General features: G+C 41.3%; 1 protein-coding gene across 1 annotated transcript; it reads left to right on the top strand.

Moving 5' to 3' along the window:
• Positions 1 to 102: 102 nt before the first annotated feature.
• Positions 103 to 18,377, top strand: IL13RA1 (interleukin 13 receptor subunit alpha 1). The gene is made up of 10 exons (XM_053955888.1): positions 103 to 194; positions 3,314 to 3,471; positions 7,642 to 7,777; positions 9,690 to 9,810; positions 11,580 to 11,764; positions 12,155 to 12,312; positions 13,472 to 13,604; positions 14,059 to 14,155; positions 14,440 to 14,524; positions 15,687 to 18,377. Exons 1-10 carry the CDS (start codon positions 113 to 115, stop codon positions 15,804 to 15,806), a joined length of 1,275 nt encoding a protein of 424 aa, XP_053811863.1. The 5' UTR covers positions 103 to 112; the 3' UTR covers positions 15,807 to 18,377.
• The last annotated feature ends 4,606 nt before the right edge of the window (positions 18,378 to 22,983 follow it).

Here is a 22,983-nt window from a genome sequence, read left to right as displayed (position 1 = left end):
CGGATTACCTGGGCGGGCCGGCCCGTCCCGTCCCGTCGTGACCGCCCTTCCCGGCTGGTCCGGCCCCTTGACGGGAAGTGGGAGCGAGGGGCCGCGCTGGGGCGGCCGAGCCATGGCTGTGTCCGCAACAGCTCCGCTGCCCTGCCCGCTCCTCCTCGCCGTCTGCTGGGTGGTGGCCGCGGGGATGGCGGCAGGTAGGAGCGGGAAGGGGCGGCGGGGACGGGGCGGCGGAGCTCGGGACCGGCTGCCGGCCGCGCTCCGTGTCCGCAGGCGCGGTGCCGGCGCCGGAGCGGCCGCTCCGGGCTCTCCTCGTGCGCGGGTCGGGCGGCTCGGCCGTGGCTCCGCGCACACGGGGGCATGGATGCAAGGGAAATGCGGGCATGGATGCAAGGGAAATGCGGGCATGGATGTAAGGGAAATGTTTTCATTTTGTAGTAGAAATCGCCCGAAGCTCGTCAGCCGTGTGCGAGGCAGCGCCGGCTGCGCGCCCTGCCCTGCCGCTTACCGGGAGCGGGGATGCTGAAAATCTGCTTTCTTCTTTCAGTATGGCAGCTCTTGGCAGGGCCGGCAGAAGTGTTTTAAGCTCCATCTTCGTTTCCTGGGACAGTTTCTGCCTTAAAACCCCAAGCAGAACCCCTCGCCCTCCTCCCGTTGCCCGTGTCTTGCGGCGGTGCGGGAGCGGCTCCGCCGGGCGCGGGCGTGCAGAGCCTCCCTCGCCCTGTGCCTTCGCTCTTCCTTTAGTATTCCCCATTTTGGGAGCACGAATGTTTAGTTTAAGTAAAGATGCCTGCGCGTCTGTGAGGGCTTCATAAGGACCTGGGTTTGAAGCTTTTTTTCTCTGCTTATGTTATCCAAAAACTCAGCTGCAGACATTAACGAATTGTTATTTTGCAACTGTCTGCAATTCGGTTTATCATTATGAAATCAACTTTCAGAAAATTCGGGACGACAAAATAAAAATATGATGAGTTTTTTGCTACTTTACAACACTCAAGTGGTACTTGATGCAAAGGATTTGCTGATGTTTCCTCGTTAGGGCTTTTAGAAATAATGTTTTCTATGCCTCACATAATCTCTGCTGGCTACTGCTGTTCTTCTTTTCTTAGAAGCACCACCGTGGTTTTGCATTTTAAGAGTGAAATAACAGCTTGCCTACATTTTCTAGTTGGTTATTGAGTTGTTCTGCAAAATTGCTACAGAAATTTTAATAACGAGAGCATAAGACTCTATATTTTACACAGACAAAAGTATGAGATTGGCTTAATCTATGAATAAAAGCTGAATAAAAAACATTAAAACACAAGCTTCAGAATTCTGTAGATTATTCGAAAACCTACTAGATTTAAACTTTTTATGCTAATGCAATTTACTGATTAGTTTATGAACTGTAGGTATTAGCACTTCTTGGTGTGGCTAGTAATCCACAAACTTAAGTGCAATGGCTTCTAATCAAACATTTTAGAAGAAAATGTTTAAAACTTCAGAGTAGAAATCAGGGATGACATTTTTTAATGGTTTGTGGCTATTGCAGGTAAAATCATGACAAGATGGAATGCTTGGAGCAGTGTATTCTTGTTAAAAAACTTTTTTTTTTCCTAATATGATCAAAAGGACTCAGTATTTGCAAACTTAATGTCCCAAGGCTGTTCCTAAAGCCTGTCCTATGTTTTTGTTAATGGAAGAGGTAATAGGCAAAGATGTTCTTGCTATGTTCAGTTTTCTCACTGGAGACTGTATTTTTGAAGAATAAAAATGTCTCTTTTCTGCTCAAACAAAAATCCCCAAAATATTAAGTATTCAAACTAAATCAGTGAATCTTTGTAATTATTCTCATTATCTGTGCAAGCATCCATTGTCTGTTGAAACACATGGATTATAATGGTTCCTGATCCCTACCATTGCCTGTCCTTGAACTATGCAAAGGTCTGAGAGAGCTCCAGAAGTTTGATGAATTCCCTTTAAGATTTAACTACTCTGGCTTTCAGGAAATGTAAGATAATGGTGTCATGGATGCTTTGAGCAGAATTGTTGCTCAAGGAAGCTCTTTTGCTTCTCTGTCTTCCCTCTTCCTTGTGCTAGCAGAAGGAAACAGGGCTGCTCTATGACCTGGATGGGAAAACTGATATTGATGGAATTATTCTGCCCTTTTCCTGTGAGCTCTCTTGAATGTTGGGACAGATTGAGCTTGGTTCTCTGGGACAGCAACACCTGCAGCACGAGCTGATGTTTATTTGAGCTGTTTGTGAAACTATTGAGTAACAAGGGAATATTCTGTCCACAGACTAACAAGTGGTGGTGGCTCAGTGATGATACCTGGAGTTACCCTGAGAAAGTCTCATTGGGCTTCTGGTTCAACATCTCCTCATAGTACATATTAGAGTAGCTCTTTAGAAAAACAAAATTCACTTTTATGTTCTTAGGGAATTCCCAATTGGTGATGTTTTCTAGAATTGATGTCTGACACATACTTTACTTTTTCCTGGAAGTTTGTAATTTCCTGTTGTATTTCCCTTCTTTGTTTTCTAATATGATCCTCAAGCTTTGTGATGGGTCTTGAGTAGGCACTGACTCAGTGCACAAGATAAGGAAGGGTCAATGCACAAATGGATTTATCACTGCAACCATCTCTGAGTCATGGCCCTGCTCTGCTTCTCACTGGCTTTTGCGGGGGTAAAAAATGTACCACTGAAGTGTGGCAGCAGTAAATTACTACTTGTCCCACGCTGGTTTTGCTCACTGTGTCAGGACATAGCATTACATTTTTAATAGGTAATTGAGAAAGCTCTGTGGTTTCCTTGTTGTTTTTTAACATTCTTGCATTTGCAATCTTTGCTTTGCTTGCAATCTTTGCTTAAATTGTGCTTCTAACATACAGCTGTTGCTTGCAAGATGTCATCACTTGTCTTTTTAAGGATTTCTCTTTAAAACTGTGCTGATGGATAACTTCTGGGGAGAACACGGTATTAATTGCTGCACAAAATGTGTATACTGTTTTTACTAAAGTTTCAGCATGTGATTCATTTTCCCGCAACATGCAAAAGCTCAATTACCACAACCACTACGTTGTTGCAGGCTACAATTTCTTAAAAAATTACTTTTCAGTTAATTTGTGCATATTTAAATTATTTATGTTGAGGTAACAAGAATAATAGAAACACTTTAGTGGGCAGTACCTTATCTGATAGAAAACATGAGCTGACAAAGCTGAGAAGTTATTTGTGTTCTTTTCTGTCAAGGTTAAAGATCTGCCAGTATTACTAATGGTAAAGTGTGGGCCAACAGGATTGTTACACTGGTAACTCCTTTCTTCCAGGATCAAAAATTCTTCCGTCTCCATCCAACTTGAACTATTCATTTATCCATATCTGTACTCTGAACTGGACATGGAACCCCCCAGAGGACATCAGCAGTAGCTGCAACCTGGAGTATTCCAGTGACATCGTCATTAATGGGATTCCCGAGGACAGAAGAGTAAGTACATCACCTCTTTGAATTCTGTGTTCCAGTAAATGTCTTAGTGTTATAAAACTCTGTGTGGGAGAGCATATACACATATATAAATACAATTTTAATATAGCATTTCATTCTTATCACGGGATCAAAACCTCAAAAATGAATCATAACAGCATATCTGTTGCTGTCTGATAACTGAGTGCTGATGGTAACACAGAAGTACTGTAATAATAATGGGAAAAGTCTCATTTCAGTCTTTGCTTATGCAGCTTTCTAGAAAAAAATAGATACAGGTCAGTATACATCCTTAAGAGTTGAATGGGAATTTGCAAAGGCATTTTCCCATTTTCTCCTTTACTTTGAATTCAGTTTAAAGAGACATGCAGATTTAGCTGTGATTTGACAGCATTGCATCTTTTGGAGGTAATGCCAAGAATTAAAATTCCTCCATTTACCCTCTCTGCAATTACAATTATTCATGGTAGGGTTGTGTTTTGAAGACAATATGGTGCATGTTTGTTGCCTGGAACAGAAGTCGTATAACTTATTTGTTTTGGGCTTTCATTTTCTGTGTTAGATGGTTTGCAGCTCAGATGTGCTCCTTGCTGTGGATTAGCTGCTGTTTGGTCAGGGCATTGCCATGGTGCCCATTGCTATGGGCTGCAGGACAAGTATTTTTACAATTTATTGCCAGTAAGAAAATAAATCCGTTATTCCAAACTCTGGGAATTTGAAGCCTTTGGTAGATGCCAGCTGTGGGAGAGGCAGTGCTGCTATTTCAGATATGGTTACAATTGATATGATGCCTCTTGAAGCAGTCCTTTGTTGTTGAGCCCTGTTACACTCTTCCAGCCTGATGCTTACATTGGCCTCTTCATGCTAACCAATGCATTTTTTTCTCACAGCTCCAGGACATCCTGGACATGAGTAGGGATGTGGTTTGCCCAGTTTGGATGGAGCCTTGAGCAACCTGTTCAGGAGCCCATGGCGAGGGGGTTGGACCCAGATGATCTTTAAGCTCCTTTCCAGCCCAAAGTGTTTTATGACTCTGTGACTCTGGTCACAGCTGAGCTGATTTAATGTCACTACTAAAAGGGTGATGTTTCATTTTGACACTAATGATCTCTAATAATCTTCATTGGACCTGTTTATCTATTTTGATTGATTCATTAACAAAACAACAAGCATAAAGTTCCCTTGGATAAAAAGCTGAATAAGTTTGTGGAAGGGTCTAATAGATATTAAGGTCATCAGCAATGAAAGAACTGAGGGTCAGTTCTGAGCAGTCTCACAGAACAGGATGAAACAGTCTGTACATCTTGCTGCATCTTTTTGCTCACAGAATCTTTTGGAGGTTGGGATTTTTTCTTTTTTTTTTTAAGGAAATTTTCTCCCATTTGTTACTAGAGATGATAATGACCAGTACTTAAAAGAGACAAAAGAAGTGGCCAAGGTGGGATGAAGGGGTACAGCTGGCTGCAGCCCCTTAGCGGGGAGGTTTTCTTTTGGGAAGGGCAGAGATGCTTTGGCATTTTGGTTCAGGGATGAGGGGCTGGGCTCAGTTCTGAGCTCTCTCTCGCTCCTGGGGTCGCAGGGTGCAGTCGCTGTGGGAGGAATTTGCCACCACTGGGGAGTTCCATCTCCCTCTGTTTTCTCCTACCATGAGTGAAGCTCTGCTTGTGGGAGCAGCCATTGAACTGGGACCTTATTAACACCCGATCTCACCGGAAGGGACCCTCAGCATCCACTCAGGTGCCTCAGGGAACGCCCAGGACCCCGAGGCCCTTCCCCCTCTGAGGGAGCCTCTCCCGGCCGTGTTCAGGAACCGGGCTGTGCTGCCCAGCCCCTGTTCCTGTGCCACTGCTCCGGGTGTTTCACTGCACTGTAACCGCTCACCCTGCCCGACAGGACACCCCGCGGCTCCTGCTACGGCTGCGGAGTTTCTGCTACATTTCGTTTATTACTGCGGCATTTTGCTCGCCTCTGCCATTCCAGCTTGCTTCTCCCAAGGTTCCTGCTGCAGCTCCTTTCGCTATCCAGAGGGGCCCCGACACCGGCTGTCCCTGGCCTTTGCAAAGGAAGCCGCTTCTCTCTCTCCCGCCGGCCCGGCCGCCATCACCGCGTGAGGGAGACGCGGCCGAGCTCGCGCCACAGCGCCCCCTGCAGGCGCGGGGGAACCATCGCAGCCCGCCCGGCCGGGAGCCAGCAGCGCCCCTGCTGGCCGTGCCCGGAACTGCAGCCAAGGGGAGCTGGGGCTGGGTTTGTGCTCTGCTCGCGGGGGCTGTCGGCGCTGCTGCTCGCCTTGATTTACACGGACGTGTAATGTACAGACACAGCTTGGAGTGTGCACACAGTGTACAGACACATCCTGGAGTGTACATGTAATGTACAGACACAGCCTGGAGTGTACATGTAATGTACAGACACACCCTGGAGTGTACATACAGTGTACAGACACATCCTAGAGTGTACATGTAATGTACAGACACACCCTGGAGTGTACATGTAATGTACAGACACAGCCTGGAGTGTGCATGTAATGTACAGACACATCCTAGAGTGTACATGTAATGTACAGACACAGCCTGGAGTGTGCATGTAATGTACAGACACAGCCTGGAGTGTGCACACAGTGTACAGACACATCCTAGAGCGTACATGTAATGTACAGACACAGCCTGGAGTGTGCACACAGTGTACAGACACACCCTAGAGTGTGCATATAGTGTACAGACACACCCTGGAGTGTGCATATAATGTACAGACACATCCTAGAGTGTACATGTAATGTACAGACACAGCCTGGAGTGTGCATATAATGTACAGACACAGCCTGGAGTGTACATACAGTGTACAGACACATCCTAGAGTGTGCATATAGTGTACAGACACACCCTGGAGTGTGCACACAGTGTACAGACACAGCCTGGAGTGTGCACACAGTGTACAGACACATCCTAGAGTGTACATATAATGTACAGACACAGCCTGGAGTGTACATACAGTGTACAGACACACCCTAGAGTGTGCATATAGTGTACAGACACACCCTGGAGTGTGCATACAGTGTACAGAAACACCCTGGAGTGTGCATACAGTGTACAGACACATCCTGGAATGTACATGTAATGTACAGACACATCCTAGAGTGTGCATACAGTGTACAGACACATCCTAGAGTGTACATATAATGTACAGACACATCCTAGAGCGTACATATATATTCTAGTAAAGAACTGTTGTTCTTCTTCTCATGTCTTTGCCTGAAAGTCGCGTTACTTTGGAGTTACAATAATTTGGTGGGAAGGGGGCCCACATTTTCTATTCCAATGGAGGTTCCCACCTTCCTTGCCAGACACCTGTCTTTGAAACCCAGACAAACCTAATCTGTACATTTGTTTGATTTCTTTACCCTCTCATTAGTGCCAATACTTACTATTTTTATATATGAGTGGTTACAGCATTCTTTGGCCATAACAAAGATATTTGTTTTGTACCCAGTTTCCAGTTAACTAAAAGGCATTCTCGTAGGCTAACAAAAGATGCTCAAGAAAGTGTGTGATAAAAGGGTGAGCCTTTTTCTCATACAAACATACTCAGAATGGAAGATCATGAGATACTTGGGCTTGATGTGGTGTCACTGCTTTTAATAGCCATTCATGGGTTTGTTTTGGTAGGTTTTTCTTTTGCTCCTTAAATCATCCAAGGGTGCTCCTTAAATCATCCAAACTCATCTCGCTGCTTTTTGGTTGTGTCTTCAAATGTTCTTCATTCTGTTGGTCTTGCCCTCATGTGCACACACACAGAAAGGAGAAGGTCAGATCTGTAAGTGCCTGTTTATACCGCTGTAGTATAAACATGCTTATTTTGCATTATTCATGGAGACTTTTTCTATTATCATTTTCCCCCTTTTTATACTTATTTCTTGATCTCCATGCAGCCTTTGCTTATGTCTGTAGGTCACAGGGGTAGGAGTAGTTCTCTTTGTGAGTTCTGACTGCACCTGAGAAAGAAAAAGCAAAGCCAAGTGATGCTGAGGCTTCCCACACAGTCAGACACTGGTTTCCTTTGGCTTTGAGCTGTAGTCTTTCTGAAGGGCTGTAATGTATCCTTACACTGACAGGAATTCCCATGTGTCTGAGATGGTATGACAAATGTTTTGGTTTTCTTCTCCCCATCTAAACCCAGGAATGGAGTAAGAGCCGCTTCCGTGTGACGGATGCACACTTGAATGAGGAAATGCGCCTCAGAGTGAGAAGTGAATGCAAGAATGACAACACCAGTGAGCCCAGCCCCTGGGTGGAGACCTCCCTTCTGCCAAAAGGTAATGCCAGCAGTGGCCAGACCCCTCTTGGCCTGAGGAGACATGGCTCTTTCTCTGCTCTGTTAACAAGAAATCATAAAATACATCATAGAGAAATACCAGACACGAGGGCTGGTTTTATTGATAGAGCTTAAACAGAGTGATTATACCACCTTTAAACACAACTAGGATCTTCTGATGCTCAAAGTCTTCTGCACAAGCTTGTAAAATTGAAGTGCTCTTCCAGAACATCAGTGTGGTTCCTGTTATTTATCTTCTGCCTGCTTTGAGCTGCAGTCTTTCTGAAGGGCTGTAATATATCCTTACACTGGCAGGAATTCCCATGTGTCTGAGACGGTATGACAAATGTTTTGGTTTTCTTCTCCCCATCTAAACCCAGGAGTGGAGTACAAGCTGCTTTGGTTTTGGTGGTTGTGGCATAAGAGATATGCCTGCTGCCCTCCATTAAGGGCATTAAGCCTGCTGTCCTCATGACTAACATCTAAGACAGTTTATTTTGTATGATTTTTCTGTATAAACAGAAGCCCATAAAATAACCCTACAATTGTCCACGTAGGAGGGAGGAATGTAGTAAATTTAATAACTTGTTGAATCAATTACTTAAATAATTGTAATAGGGTTCTGTCTTTTTCAAGAGATGAGTGGGGTCTACAAATCATAGCAAAATGAATAGAGAAAAAGTATTTTTTGTTTCTTGGCATGCAGAAGTAAGGGGTCCACAGCAAAATTGTTAGGAAGCAAACTTTGAGGAGTAATGTATTTTGCTGAGTGCTTGAAGTTAGGATGTACAGCAAGAAAATGAGCCTCTTGCCTAAAAGTCTGTCTTAACCCAGGAGCATGACTTGATGTGGATGAAAACCACATGTGGTTGGGAGAATCGGAGACCTTATCAAGCTTGTGTGTGTGTCTGCCAGAAGGGTTCTGGATAATCAGGGAGGGAGATCATTAGGACAGTATGTACTAAACAGGCTGGGGCTTTTAAAAGTGTGATTGCAGATGAAATATTTTTATATATTTATTGGAATAGGAAAACCTGTTTCACTTCCCTATACTCTTAGTTGCTGCTTCAGGGAGAATGCAAGCTCGGACTTTCAAAGTAGATCTGCATTTAATACGGATTTAGTTTTTAGTTCATGGAGATGTTGCTACTTGTTACAAGGAAAAGGTTTCCAATACAATGTAATATGGTAATACAGTGTAAAGAACTCACACAGAAATGCAAGATTGAATATGAAAGACTTTATTCCATAATTCCTCTGCCTAGACAATCCATTGACCTATTCACAATTGCTAAGTACTCATTTGTATTGATGTGACTTGAGTTTCTAAATGTTAAATTTTAATGTCTAAAAGTATATGGGTCTCCATTAAAAAGTCAACTTACCTAGTGTTGCTTTTGTCAGTATTTAATACTCAGAGGTATTTCTGTATTATAAATACAAATCAACTAATATTGTATCTGGAGAAGCTAAAAATAGTCAGTCTTTAATTATGGTTGACATCATGGCTGTAAAAGCATTTATCTTTGTTATAGTTTTCTCTGTAATTACCAGCTATTTTGACTTATTTTTAAAGTACCTGTAGATTAATAGAAATAAATATTTTCCTGACTCAATACCTTGTCTTTAGCATCTGGTAACTCTAAGTAGCAATTCAGCCATGGTGAACTCTGGGATTTGCTTTTATGATTGGTTTGCCTCTAAAAGTTACTCTGCTGAGATTTCAGCCATCGCAAGCTCTAAACAGCTGGAATTTGTTTGTTGTGCTGAACAGGCAGTGTAGTCTGAGTGGTAACCAACCCATTTCTGCTTTCCAGTTTCAGTTATGTAAAATGAAATATTTTACCTCTGGAAACAGCAGAGAAAACTTGGACAAAATAAATCTTAGAGAACATTTCCAACTTGCCTTGCAGGTATTCCGGGTACTGCTGCTGTTGACTTGGGCTGTGTTTGGCACAATTTGGAGTACATGGCTTGTACCTGGCGTCGTGGGGAGAACGCAAGCAGTGACACCAACTACACTTTGTTCTACTGGTTTGTGGGAGATTTGTATTCCCAGCTCTAAAGTGCTCCAGGACTAATCTTTAGTTTTACATGACACATTCCACTTGTCTGCTTCCTGTTGCTTTTAAAGTTCCCAGGGCATTGTGTCCAAGTTACTCCTCAGTCCTGTCCAACAGAAAACTTCACCACTGAACGGGTCAGAAGCTGCTATGGCCAAGACTTTTTGGGAAGCTGATATAACTGTTTTGTGTCTGCTTCTGTAGCCCATATTAACACAGCTACTGTTGCTTTCTATATTTTTCTATTTGGGCACTTGATTCAAAGAGGAAATAATTAAGAACTAAGCTAGACTAATGTATTAGTTGCTTTCTTTGCAGTCCAACAAACTGGGATGTTTTAAGTTAGGATTACTCATAATGTATGTGTCAGTTCATAAGCCATTGGGAAATGGTATGAAAGCATTAATAACTCTTAGCAGTACTTCTGTGTGCATCTTTGATGTTGTAAATAACTGATTCACCTTTAAAGCTATGAAGAACATCTTTTTATCATCATCATCCCTGCTGGCCAGTAGACAGCCATAAATGGTGTTTTGTTCCAAAGGAACAGACTGGTGTGAGCCAGCTCTTGGCATTGATGGCTGTACATGCTGATCTATGCATACTTCTGCACCTTGATGGGGCTTGTGAAATGCCAGATTGCATTAGCTTCTGTAGAAATAGTGGAGTTTTCTTTTTGAAAGTTCCATGTCGTAGTTTTAAATCAGTTGTCTGTCTTATTTATGTTAACTGCATAAAGTTTTTGCTCTTCTTCTCCAGTGGCAGTCTCGTAGGCCAGCTGTTCAGTTCAGGGCATTTGGGCAGCAAACAGCACAAAACTTGCTGCTTTCATTAAATGTGGGGGGACTGTTTGTTCCCTGTCTAGACTGCTGCTCAAACTTTTTCTTTGTTATAAGAACAGGACCAATGCAGAGTTGATGATCTGAATTTCTGGGTATAGGGATACTTACTGGAATAATGCTTTAGATTTGAGCTATATATTTTCAACCTGCCCTTAATTTTAATGGAAAATGTAGCTGCAGTGACTTCCAAGTGTTTTAATTCATGCTGCTTTGAAAGAATAATAATTTTTAGATTTAAAAGCCAGAAAACACTTCAATTTTAGACTGAAAGATACATTTTCCACAATGCCAGTAAGGTGGGGTTTTTGCTTTTGTTTTTCCTGGGAGGAAAGGCTACTGATGTATTTTCATTGAGACTTGGGCCACATAGAGAAGCAAGGAAGATGTTTGTCTTCCTAACTTCTCTATTATTGTAAGGGAATACTGACATTTTGAAAAGCAAATCAGGTAACTAGGTAGAACTCAACTGTCTCAAGAGCTACGATACTTGAGGCAGAGATAAAGAAGATTGATCAGCTCATTCTATCACAGAGGTGAAATTCTGCTGACAAGAAGTGGTTCAAATTAGTATATTTTCCAAATATTCTTTGCTCCGTGGAATTGTTCTCCCATGTGGAAAATATGAACCCAAGTTGACAGCAGTTGATGTCTTTGATAAAAAGCAAGCCTGCCTCTTTTTCTGCTCCTTGCGCTCTTCACAAAAACAATACTCTTTCTAAAGCTTGAGATAAATTAGAGGCTGCTTGCTTTGCTTAGCTTTACTTTTTTATATGCTATAGCATAGCCTTAATGCAATATCAGTCTTTAGAATTTGTAACACACATTTATAAACAAGCCTTCCCCTTGCTGTCCTTTTCTTCTGAAATTTACAAGAATAATTTATTTCTCTACTATTCAGGTTTGATGGCTTGGAAAACCCTAAGAAGTGTAGCAACTCCTCTGTAGACCAAGGAATCTTTGAATGCATTTTCAATCTTACCTTCCCAAAAGTCACCAGTACTTATCCTACAATAAGTATTTTGATTAGAGATGATTCTGAAGAAGTTAGGCCTGTGTGTGCAAGTAAAAATCCTACTACCCTTGGTAAGTTTAACACCACATCATAAAAATATAATTAAAATAAGAAATTTGGTAGTACATTGTTGTGTTTGAGAAACTTCACCTCATAAAGTATGGATGAGGCAGTAAGATTAGATACTCCTTTCTTCTACTGACCTTTGATTTGAAATTATATAGACAAGAGTTTGTCTTCTGTGGGGTGAGTATCTGGGGGGAAGGGGAGGGGTGATTTTCTATTAACTTCTATTCTTATTCTTTAGCTGGATTTACTCTTTTTTTGACTTACTGGTGCTATCTTCTTCCTCTTTCTCTTCTTAATCTGGTGTAAGTATAATAATCTGCAATACAGAACTGAACAATTTTTCTAAGTGGTGAAATAGACTTTTGAACTAATTATTCCGTTTTGCATTTCAGTAAAACCTGCCACACCAAGACAATTGACATTGACAAAGACTAATGATAGAATTGATGTAAAATGGAGTGAATCAGAAACTTTTCCAAAAAGTTGTTTACACTATGAAGTTAAATGTTGCAATGGTGATTGCAACATGGACATTGGTCAGATCATTGCAGTAAGCTTTCATTGCTAATTTTTTCTTTTTCTGTGAATCTTTTGTAATATTTGCTGTTGAAAATGAGCAGTTGCATGTGACTGGGTCGGGTGCCAGAGCTGGAAGTGCTGTGTGAATGTAGGATTTTTCTCTCATACTGTAGGTTTATGTTAGTAAAAGCTGTGCATCAAAATTCATGCAAGTCTTGTGAATCCTTCCCATCATTTGTTAAGGCAAAATTGTTAGTGTCTGAGAACAGTCTGATAAAGAGGGATTTACTAAACTGTCAGGAAATGGTGCCCGTCTGCTTCTCAGGCATATGAGCTTTGGTGTTCTGGTGTTGGGTTTTCTTGTTGTTGGTCTCTGTGGTCATGTGGCAGCTTTGGATTTGAATGCTGTGACCTGATTGCCCTAAAGAAAAATCCACTGCTGGTGCACACAAGAACAGAGAATCTCACAGAGAAAAGCAAGGGGATAAAGACTGAGGATGGAGGAGAAGAAAGAGGTGTGCACCCTCAGATACACTGATGTTAGTGTGCACATCAAAAGCATTGAGTTCAGTGTCTGGATGGACTCGTGCTCTATGTCCATAACCAAACAATGTACGGTTTGGTCAGAATGGTAAAAACAACGTGATGAATTTCAAAGTGAGTAGCAGTCTTCTCCTGTGGAGCATGTTTAGTTGTTTATTCTACCCCAAATTCAAATGCTAGCAACATTCCCCAGGAAACTGGTATTTTGGATAAAAAATAAGTGCAGTTAGATCCTATCTAGTGTGTGCTCTTCTTTGTAGAGGCTACACAGAACACTTTGGTATGCTTGGTTATGCTGCCCTGACAAGAAGGGAAGGCAGGGTAAATCATAGATGTTTCTCAGAAGGAAAAAAAAAATTAAAAGGCATTGTTCCAAATGCTGTCTTAGTTTAATAATTGATGCCAAATGCTGCATGATTGATGTAGCAGTGAATGAGATTAAATTTTAGCTTTGGGATGTGCATTTAGGCCCTCTGTGCTTGTTAAATGCCACTATGTTCTATTTTTAATGAGGTTTCATAGTCATAAAAAGGTCTTCCATCAAAACATTCAGAATACATGAGCTGCACAGTGTAAATAGTCTTGGAAGTGACTGAGAATATGTTGGTAATTGAACAAAGCAAATTACCTCTTCTTTTTTGCCTTAGTCTGAAATGAATTCTGTCTCAATTGCTGGCATTGATGCTAACAGCAAGTACACCTTCAAAGTGAGAGCAAAACCAAAGCGGGAGTGTTACAACAGCGATCTCCAAAGTGACTGGAGTGAGGAAAAGAGCATCGGTGAGAGACTTGTCCCTGCACTGTGTTGCACTTTACTCTTCATCTGTGAGGCATTTAATACCTTTCTGTCGGCTAAATAAAAGGGAGTCAAAGATCATCTCCTTATGTACCTATTTAATTTTGAGTGAAATGAGGGCAGAAGGGCTCCAGTCCTTCAGCAGCACCACCAGTCCCAGCCTGTGCTGCTGTTGATAGTGGTGCCATTTGTGTAGATATGCAATGTCCAGTGTAGCCAATTTTTCTGCCCTGACTCTTGCTTGTTTCCATTTCCTTGCCAAACACATCTACATTATAATCCCATCTTTGGAAAACGAGCCTGTCCTTGCCTACAAAAGTGCTAGTGTATTTGAAAAAGCACTGAGTCTATGAACAAATTGGAGAATTTATTATTTTGTTGTCATTCTTAAAAAGTCTCTCAAAATATCCCTAAGTTTCTACAATTTCTGTTTTCCAGGTGAGAAGAAGGACTCTACAATCTATTTTGTTCTAATAATTATCATTCCATTAACAGTAGCAGTATCTACAGTAATTCTACTAGTTTATCTAAAAAGGTAAATATTGATTTTCCTACATTTGCTGCTGTCTTTGTCAAGATGAAAGTTATTTAGAATCTGTCTGTGTCAATGTTCCCCTTCTGTTTTGGGGAGTAAAAATAAGAAATGGGTAGAGTTGTACAGAGAATGATGGCTGGCCAGTGATGGCAAAGTTGACTCCACAAATTTTCTCAACTGCACCCAAACATGATTTTGACATTTTTAAATGACTTTGTGGTTTTTAAATGATTTTTAAATTTATATATCTTTCATCTAAATATTTTCTTTTTAACTTCATGAAGGCTGAAGATATTAATTCTTCCACCAATTCCGGACCCTAGAGAAATTCTTAAGCGAATGTTTGGAGAGCAGAATGAGGATTCCCAGGTTAGTAAGAAGCTGTTGGGTCAACAAATCTATTGAACTGGGATCTTTAGGCTTGCAGTTTTGTTATTCCTATGTCTGTCTTATAAATAACTGTGTATAAGTAAGTATATCATATGAAGATTAAGTATTTTACAATACTAGGAATTATTCAGAAAAAATTTCCCAAACCTTAGACTTCCTCTCCCACCACCCCCCCCACCAACTGTATCTCCTTTTCCAGTTAGATTAATAGAATTGCATTATTCTGTTAGTCCAGACTGCTAGTCCCTTAAATTTGTTTCAAGTTGGGGTTTTTTGGGTGACAGTTTTCTGATTGTCAGGCTTCTTTTGCTGTGTGGGTTTTGATTTGAGGATTTTTGTTTTTGTTTTTGCAACTCCATTAAGTGACTTCTACTGAACGTGCATGTCTTTTTCTGCTACTTAATCATATTTATTATGTTGAATTAAGCTATTTGTGTTTGACTTCCAGAAACTAACATTTTTAGCACTCTCACATTTATCATAGTTTTTTTTAGCTAGGAAGTAAATCAGACATAGAACTTCTTGTTGGCAAAAGAACGAAACCAGGTATAGCTGTTTCAGGCATTGGTTGATGAAAGACTTGCAGTGTGCCTTATTTCAGGGAAAATAAACATAATACCATTAAAGAAACTTATTTCTAAATAAATCTCTCTCAGTAACCCTTTATAAAAAGAGAAGTACACTGACAGGTCTTAATTCAAACCTTGACATGAATATTGTTCTCCCAGGTGGGACTCTTGGCCCACAAGGACTGTAACTGTGGTAGTTGTTACACTTTGTTGTGCTTTCACAAGTGTTTTGTTACTGCCCCAATTAATTTTCTCTGTGTGCTCAGTGAAAACTCTACAAAGTGTGTACATGCTCAGTTCTCCATCCTCCTGCCTGAGCTTCACTTGTTGGCTGTAGTTGGAAGCACCCTTAAGGTGGGGACCAACCTTCAGTTCCTTATCTCCAGAGGACACCTCTTCTGTCAGCCAGGCCTAAGGCATGGCTCTGAAAAGCACAGTTTGTTGCCCAGCTACCTTGGCTTTCCACCATGATACAGGGTATATGTTGTGGAACAGGGGTCTGTCTTACTGGGTTGAAAAAGCAGCACTCGCCATGAGGAAATACTGTTAAAAATGTTGTTTCTCTCTTTCAGAGCTCTGCAAAGGATGATCCCATGAATGCTTTTGACAGGGTAATTATAGAAGAAGAAATTCATTCTTTAATTTTAACAGAAACTTCAGAGAGCGCTAATCCTGAAAAAGAAAGCAGGTAGACTCTGCTTTATCAGTGAAAGAGGAGGAAGCTGATTCCTGCTCCTGTACCTCAGGTGACTGTAGATGTGAAGAGGCCTGTGAGGCACTGGCCAGCTCTGACCTCACTGGCTCCTTCTCTGGTGCACAGAAGATGCATCACTAACAGTGGCTGTTCTTCCATCTCTGCCAGAAATGCTCATCTGAGCTCAGTCAAGATGAGCACATATGTAATTCCATGTGACTGCATTGTGGGTTCCCTGTCCTGGCTTCAGCCAGCTCTGCCCGTTACTTGCCACTTGCACTTGTGTTTGTGCCTCACACCAGACTGTCAGGGTTTGTTATTTTTGGAGCAAGCACTGTGGCTTCTCTGAAGTATTTGGCTCTGTTTGCAGTAGGTAGGATGGGTCACGAGTGCTACCACGTGGAGCTGCTGCCAGGTGGGATGGCAGGGCATGGACTGCTTGTGGATAACCCTTTGTGTGCCTGGCCTGGGCACTCTCTGGAGGGCACTTACGGACTGAGCTTCTTGTGCTTCTGCCCATCAGCTGGGGCTTGGTCAAAGCCCACCAAAGAGGGTATTTTTTTTATTTGAAAATGTGTATGAAAAGCCTCTGCTTTCCAGCTGGTGTTCAGAATATTCATAAAAAAGGCTTAGTTTTGTTACCCTGTCAATTGCTTGTCATCAGATGCCTTGCCTTCAAGGACTTCTTGGGTTAATTATACTTTGTTTAAAATGAGAAATAGATTTTTTTTTTACTTGTTCAGTGCAGTAGCAGATAACTGTATTGAGTCTCACCAGACTGTGATTCTACTTTGGCCATATTGGCTGAAGACACCTGATTTTTAGCAGCTAAGTTGTCCTGAGCCTGTCCAGCAAAAATATCAGGATGGATGCATGAGTCTAAGGAGCTGTGGTCAAACTGATTAGCAAATACTAAACCACTGAAGCCCAACTAATTCAAAGGCTTCAAGACTCATCCTTTCTGCCAAACTGATGGATCTGGGGAAGAGGGAAAGTTTTATTCTTTCTATGGTGATGAGACTCTGATTTGAGCTTCCCGTCTAGGACTTAGCAATGTAAAACAAGGTGCTGATTTGACTTTTAAAAAAAGATTTCTTCTATATTTTACTGTAACAGTTTGACAGGTGTTTTTGTTGTTGTTTTGTTCATTCTTTGATGGTTTTGTTTTGAGAGTTCTTTACCCAGCAAAGCTCAGCAGGTGTTTTCTGGACAACTGTGACATTTTTCTGCTCTGCATTCTCAGCATTAGTTTCTGCCCTGTGCTGCAAGGGTGGTTATAGAGGTACTTTGATTGTGCTGGAGGAAGAAGATAATGGAATGGAGAGAATGGATCCATAGAAGCCCTTTATGGTTAGTGCTCAGGGATGTCTGCTCCTTCCAGAGAGGTGTAGACATGTGAGTCATGGACATAGGCACTTGAAGAGATCTCCTGATAGGCTTTCTAGGAGCAGACTTTATAGCTACTAACCTTTAAAAGTTCATCCCTGTCTTCAAACTCCATTCAGTCAAAAAAGTGAAAATAAATGCTGTATTTTTAGAACATATTTTTCTGCAAGAAGTAGAATGAGTGCCACATGCTTTTTAGCTAAAAATGTTTATATTTTATGCACTTATGTATTCCCCCTTTATCAATACATCCAATTCTTTCCCCATTTTCCACTGAGCCTCTCAAAACCAGCTTTTTCCACGTCTCTTATCCTCCTTTTGATAGTGGTAGAAAGGGGAGGAGAAATGTAGCAGAACTAGCAGACCCCCTGTTAGCCTATGCCTTTTACCTCCAGGCTAAAAAAACCCCAACATTATAAAAATTAATAAGTGAGACAAAATAAAAATAAAGCCTCAGGGATTTCAGTGAGAAACTCAGGTTATACAAAGTCAGCCAGTAGCACTCTCTGAAATTCCAGAGATAAAGGAATAGCATGAGGAAAAGAGTAATTACATTCTTTGCTGAATTCATTCCCTTTGCAACATTGATGTCATTATAATGATAAATATTCCTTCAATCTACCTCATCTGGAATGTTGCTCAACATAGACCATTAGACAGAAATGTATAGTTTCAAAATAGGTAAGCATAACAGTGTAATAAAAAGTTTTGTAGCTTTCAGCATAGCAATCTAGGAAAATCAGTACTTACCCCTAAATTCTTTTGACTTTTATGCTGGTGTCTATGACAAAACCAAAATTTATTTGCTTTAAAACAAAAAAAAAAAAAACAAACCAACAAAAAACCCCAAACAAATTCATAAAGCCATAGGAGTGAAAAAAATGGATGGAAGGTGTTAGGCCAAAAGAAATATTTAAATGCTAAGGATGGTTTAAGTTACTATATAGAAAGGTTTTGAATAACACTAGTTGACACTTCCTCATGGATTGATTTATTGAGCCTGTGTTTCAGCATGTAAAGCAAGTATCTGAATATACTTTTCACCTTTAACATGGTTTTTTTGAGGGAAGAGGTTTTTTAGCTTGAGATTATCCAAATTTTGCTATAATTTATTTTTTTTTCTTCATTGCAGTTACTTGATCTGTAAATTTGTTCAAAGACTGAATAAATATGATTGAATGCTTTTCAGTGTAATGGCATGACATTTTGTTCTTGGGTTGAGGAGATTAAACTGAGGCCAAAGAGACGGATTTTTAATGAGAAACCATGTTTGAAGCATGCAGAACCCAGAGAAGAAAAGCTGAGCTGCTTTGCCCTCTTCCCTTTTAAGAGTGAGCTCAGCCCACACACCCATTGTGGAGGGACTGCAGTGGCCATGCTTTTGGCTGGGATAGTGGAACAGAGATGGAGCTGAGCACGAGGTTTGGGCTCTTACCCTCTGTACTCAAGGCCATTCTACTTTCTGACATTGGCAAGTTATTTTAATGCCATAGAGACTTAATAAACCATCAAACTGGAGTTTGACTGAAATTGCTGCAGCTTTCCCCAATGTATCTTCAATATTTTACATCTTTGTTAGCTGCTGAGGTTATTGAAAATGCCAGGCTGCTAAACTGCTGAAAGCCATCAACTTGTCACTTAGACCCAAATTTATTCAAGTGCCAAATAAACACATTAGTAATGGCTTCTTGGAAAGATTCAGAGAGAATTCTTAGTTCCCTTCTCTCTTTCACAATTCTACAGTTTTGGTGGTAATAATGACTAACAATGATTTTAATCACTCCCCGTAAGTGACCTTTTCCCATTTTAATACATTCTGTTAAATAATCTAAGCTATCTGCATTTGGCATCATTAAGAAATTGAACAATTCATTTCTATTTTTTTTTTTTTTTGGTTAAGGAATGATATGACACAATTGAAAGAAGTTCTAGAGGAATACACTGAAGTTGAAGTGTAAGTCATAGTGTTTCAGTGCTTGCTGGGTAGAACTATTCACAGGTTGGGTATTTCCATTCACTGGGAAGTATTCAATAAACTTATTTCTGATCTGGAACGTAAAATACTCAGAATTTCCTTTGATTTTTTAAATTAAAAACAAATAACTGAATTGTTTTGGAGGGTTTTCCACTCACTCAGGCAAGAACAGGATGTAGGTGAGTAGGGGGTGGAAGTCCAGATATGGTCAGGATGTTGCAGAAACCTCCCTCCCTCCTTCTCACCCTAGTGCCGTGGTCGGGCAGCAGCTGAGATCTACAGGCCCAGGAACAGGCAAGGTGGGACTGGGAGGAGCAGTTCTGCTGGGTTACTGAAGGTTCATCAAGATAATCCCCAAATACTTCCACTTTAAACAATATTTGCAAAATATGTTTTAGGGGAGCACACCCCATGGGTTGCATTGCCAGCTGTAGAAATATAGCTTCTAGATAATACTGATAATCCAAATGCAAAACCAAATTAAAATCTCTATTTGGATGAACTTCCTGCAAGCTGTTGAATCAAGGTGCTAGCAGGAGGCTCAGATCACATTATGTTATTAAATCCACACTGTTACCACAGAAAAGCGATGTGGGTTTGGGTGGGTGGCACGGGGAAGAGAAACTTTCTTTTGGGTCCGGAAACTCTGTCTCAGGTTTCAAACATGTAAGAGCCTGCAAGCTTGTTGATGACTTATGGGGGTTTTTTGGGGTTGGTTTTTTCAATCTGTTTTTCTAATATGCTGGTTAGGTTAATGTAATCCTGTCTCTTTGTTTATAAACCTTGTGATGTTTATCACGGAAGGACGTCTTCTATGGCCATTCTCTGATTATTGCTTAGTTTTCTGAAGATAATAATTCAGTGGGGAAAGACAATTGCTGTTGTCACCACAGAGCTGAAAACCAGCCAGTGTATTCTAGTAATAGTCTCTGCTTCTTCTTTGGCTTTTGCTAAAATCATGCAATTATTTTGATGACTCTTGCACAAAGCAACTACAAAAAGAAAACTTTCTGGTTAACCAGGACTTTCAGTAATCAGATTCTTAGCTTGTTATATCAGTTTCCCTCTATTTAATTTGGCTCAAACAGCTAAATAAAATAGCAGTTTATTCTGGCTAACTGCATGAGATTAAAAGCTTCAGTGAGAAAGATGTTTTGTTAAGCTCAGGCACTGTCACTTCTTGGAATCTCGGGCAAAATTTACAAAACTAGATCAAACATAAGGGGCAACTTGAACCAGGAGTTAAGCTAATGCTTTAAAAGTAGAGCTGCCCCTACATCTTCTGTGCTGAAAGAAAAAAACCAAACCAAACCCAATTAAATATGTGCTCCATGGAGGGAAAAAAATAAGTTGTGCAATAGGCATGCTGTCCTAGTGATCTACTGAAATTGATATCAGCAATTTGTCTCAAAGTTCTCTGCTCCAAAACACCACAACTGAGCTCTATTTAAGACATTTAGCTATGTCATTGCCACTTCTTCACCTGCTTAGTTGTAGCAATAAAACTGATTTTTTTTTTAATGGCAGAGAGCACCAAAATTAGCTTGTTTTGCCTGTTGGAACCTTTTTCCCCTCCTGTACTTCAAAGCCTTTTAGCCTCACTAGTTTCCTTTCTTCACACAAAATGTCAGTATGGAAACTTCTAAAATGCCAGCAAGGTACTCCTAAAAGGTGTGAAACTGCCTGGTCCTCCAAATGTCAAAATCAGCTACAGGGAAAGCTACTCAGGGTATGGCAAGTTTGTTCCTGATCTTTTCTGCTTTGAGAAAAAAGCCAAAACTCCCGAATCTTTAACTCTTGTGTTTTCTAAATAATTTATTGCCCCATTGGTCTCTTCTAGAGTGTTGCCCTTGAAGCCAGACTGCACCACCCCCAAGCCACCAGAACAAGCTACCCCCAAGCCACCAGAACAATTACATTTTTTGGCTGTCAGTCCTCTCTTCCCCATCTTCATCCAGAAATCATAGCTGCTACTTTCTGTGGCAATAGCTTACTCTGGAGCTGCACCTCAGTTCGTAGTTTTCTATGACTTCTGGTCTTTTCAGTAACATTGCTGCCCTGTCAGCCCCTCCTCACTGTAAAATCCCTTTCTCCTGCCTAAGGGGACTGCATTGATGATTTTATTGGACCACATTTTTGTCACTTCTTTTGCTTTGGAAAACTGCTGCAATTTTTTATCCTCATAATTGTGTCCCTGAATATCCTTCTAACCATTCCTCCTTGGGTATAATCCACAGAGAGTCATCTTCTAGTTGATCAGATGGTTTCAAATGCTGAATAAAGCTGCTACCCTGACAGATTCCTGCAAAACAGCAGGGCAGACAAGTGCATTTGCACTTGCTGGGTGGTCAGGTGCTCTTAAGGAGTTGGGTGGGTTTTGTTTTGTTTTGTTTTGTTTTGTTTTTTTTTTTTTTTCTTTTTGTTTTTTTTTTTTGATAGCTGCATATCTATCTCTGTGCTTAACTTTTATTTCCTCAAGCTGATTAGGAGGATGTTGCCTCATATGTTAAGCTTATCAAAGGGGAAATTAGACTAGTTTGGCACAAGCTGTCCTTGACGGTGGTAAAAATGCAAAGAAGGGATTAAAAAAAAATTGTTGCAGAGTCACTTTAGGAATAAAAGTTGGACAATGAACCAGTAATTTCTTGGATGCTTCCTTTCTGAAGACAATATAATATTTGTCTTTCAGATTTTAGACTTCTGTTTTCCACAGACCTCAAAGAAAACTGCCCACATTCCAGGTCATATCAGTGGTCAGATTATTACGTGCTGCAGGATTAATAAAGCCCTGCCCACCTGAAGATATCCACTTCATCTGATTGTTCTCCAGCCTGTTTGTCTAAATGTATTTGCTCTAGTTAGAAATCGTTTTTGAAAAGACTAAAACAAAACAAAAACTGACTACACCAAACTTCACAGCAGCACATTCTGACCTTTCCCATCTGCTACTGAGCCTGCAGTTCATCTTCTTTAGCCTGTAGTGTTGTCAGACGCCCTTTCAGTGTGTTTTGGCCCTGGTCAATCAGGACTTGGTTGAGTCTGTTGTTTTCTGGCCCTCAGGCCTGTCGGAAGCTGCGGTTCAGGGCCCCATTCCCAGTGGGGTGAGGGCTGGAGGGCAGAGAAAGGGCATACTCAGGGCAAATGAAAGTCATCAGTACTCACCCAGATAGTGGTCACAGATCACAGCACAGACAAAAAAGCCTTTCTTGTTAACTGCCTGCCAAGCCAGACTCTTCCTTTGGCCTCATTTCTCTACCTAATACGGTTCAAGTGCGTGGTAGCACTGCAGGGAGGCAGAGCCCTGCTGGCTGCTCCTCAACTCCTTTCCAACATGCAGCTTTCCCCTGCCCAGAGTGCTCTCAAGGTGGCTCAGTCACTCCTAAAGAGTTCACCGCCAGAGAGTTCAGGATGCTGTTGTGCTCATACAAGTGCCAAAGCTGCATAGTAACTCCTCTTGATGTGCCCGAGCTTTGCAGTGTTCATTTAATTCACACAACTTCCAGAGCTGGGAACAGACACAGCAGCTGAGCAGGCCATGAGGATTTGTGGACGTCAGTAACACTGGCTTTAGCAGATGTCTCTCCTTGGGTGACAGAAGTGTAGTTTGCAGAGCCCGGAGCTGATTCAGCTGCTGTACAGAGTTCCTTCCTCTTGAGGAAATGTAACATCCAGCCTGGGGTGGGGAAGCAGCTGAGAGCTTCCCCAAGTGCAGAGCAGATCTTCTCCCAGCTCTTTCTTTTCCTGCAGGTTTACAGAGACAGCCCAGGAAGGGCTGTGATGCCAGGGTGTGCAGAGCACACACAGCTGTGGCATT

Source organism: Vidua chalybeata, chromosome 14 (genome assembly GCF_026979565.1).
Source record: "Vidua chalybeata isolate OUT-0048 chromosome 14, bVidCha1 merged haplotype, whole genome shotgun sequence".
NCBI classification, from domain to species: domain Eukaryota; kingdom Metazoa; phylum Chordata; class Aves; order Passeriformes; family Viduidae; genus Vidua; species Vidua chalybeata.
Note: the sequence above shows the minus strand (reverse complement) of the source record. Positions and strands in the feature narration are given on the sequence as shown.

Bases quoted from the DNA above. Each gene is read 5' to 3' on its own strand.
- IL13RA1 (XM_053955888.1), top strand. From the start codon at position 113: ATGGCTGTGTCCGCAACAGCTCCGCTGCCCTGCCCGCTCCTCCTCGCC. The intron at 3,472-7,641 runs GTAAGTACATCA...ATCTAAACCCAG, and splicing joins GGATTCCCGAGGACAGAAGA to GAATGGAGTAAGAGCCGCTT. The intron at 12,313-13,471 runs GTAAGCTTTCAT...TTTTTGCCTTAG, and splicing joins ACATTGGTCAGATCATTGCA to TCTGAAATGAATTCTGTCTC.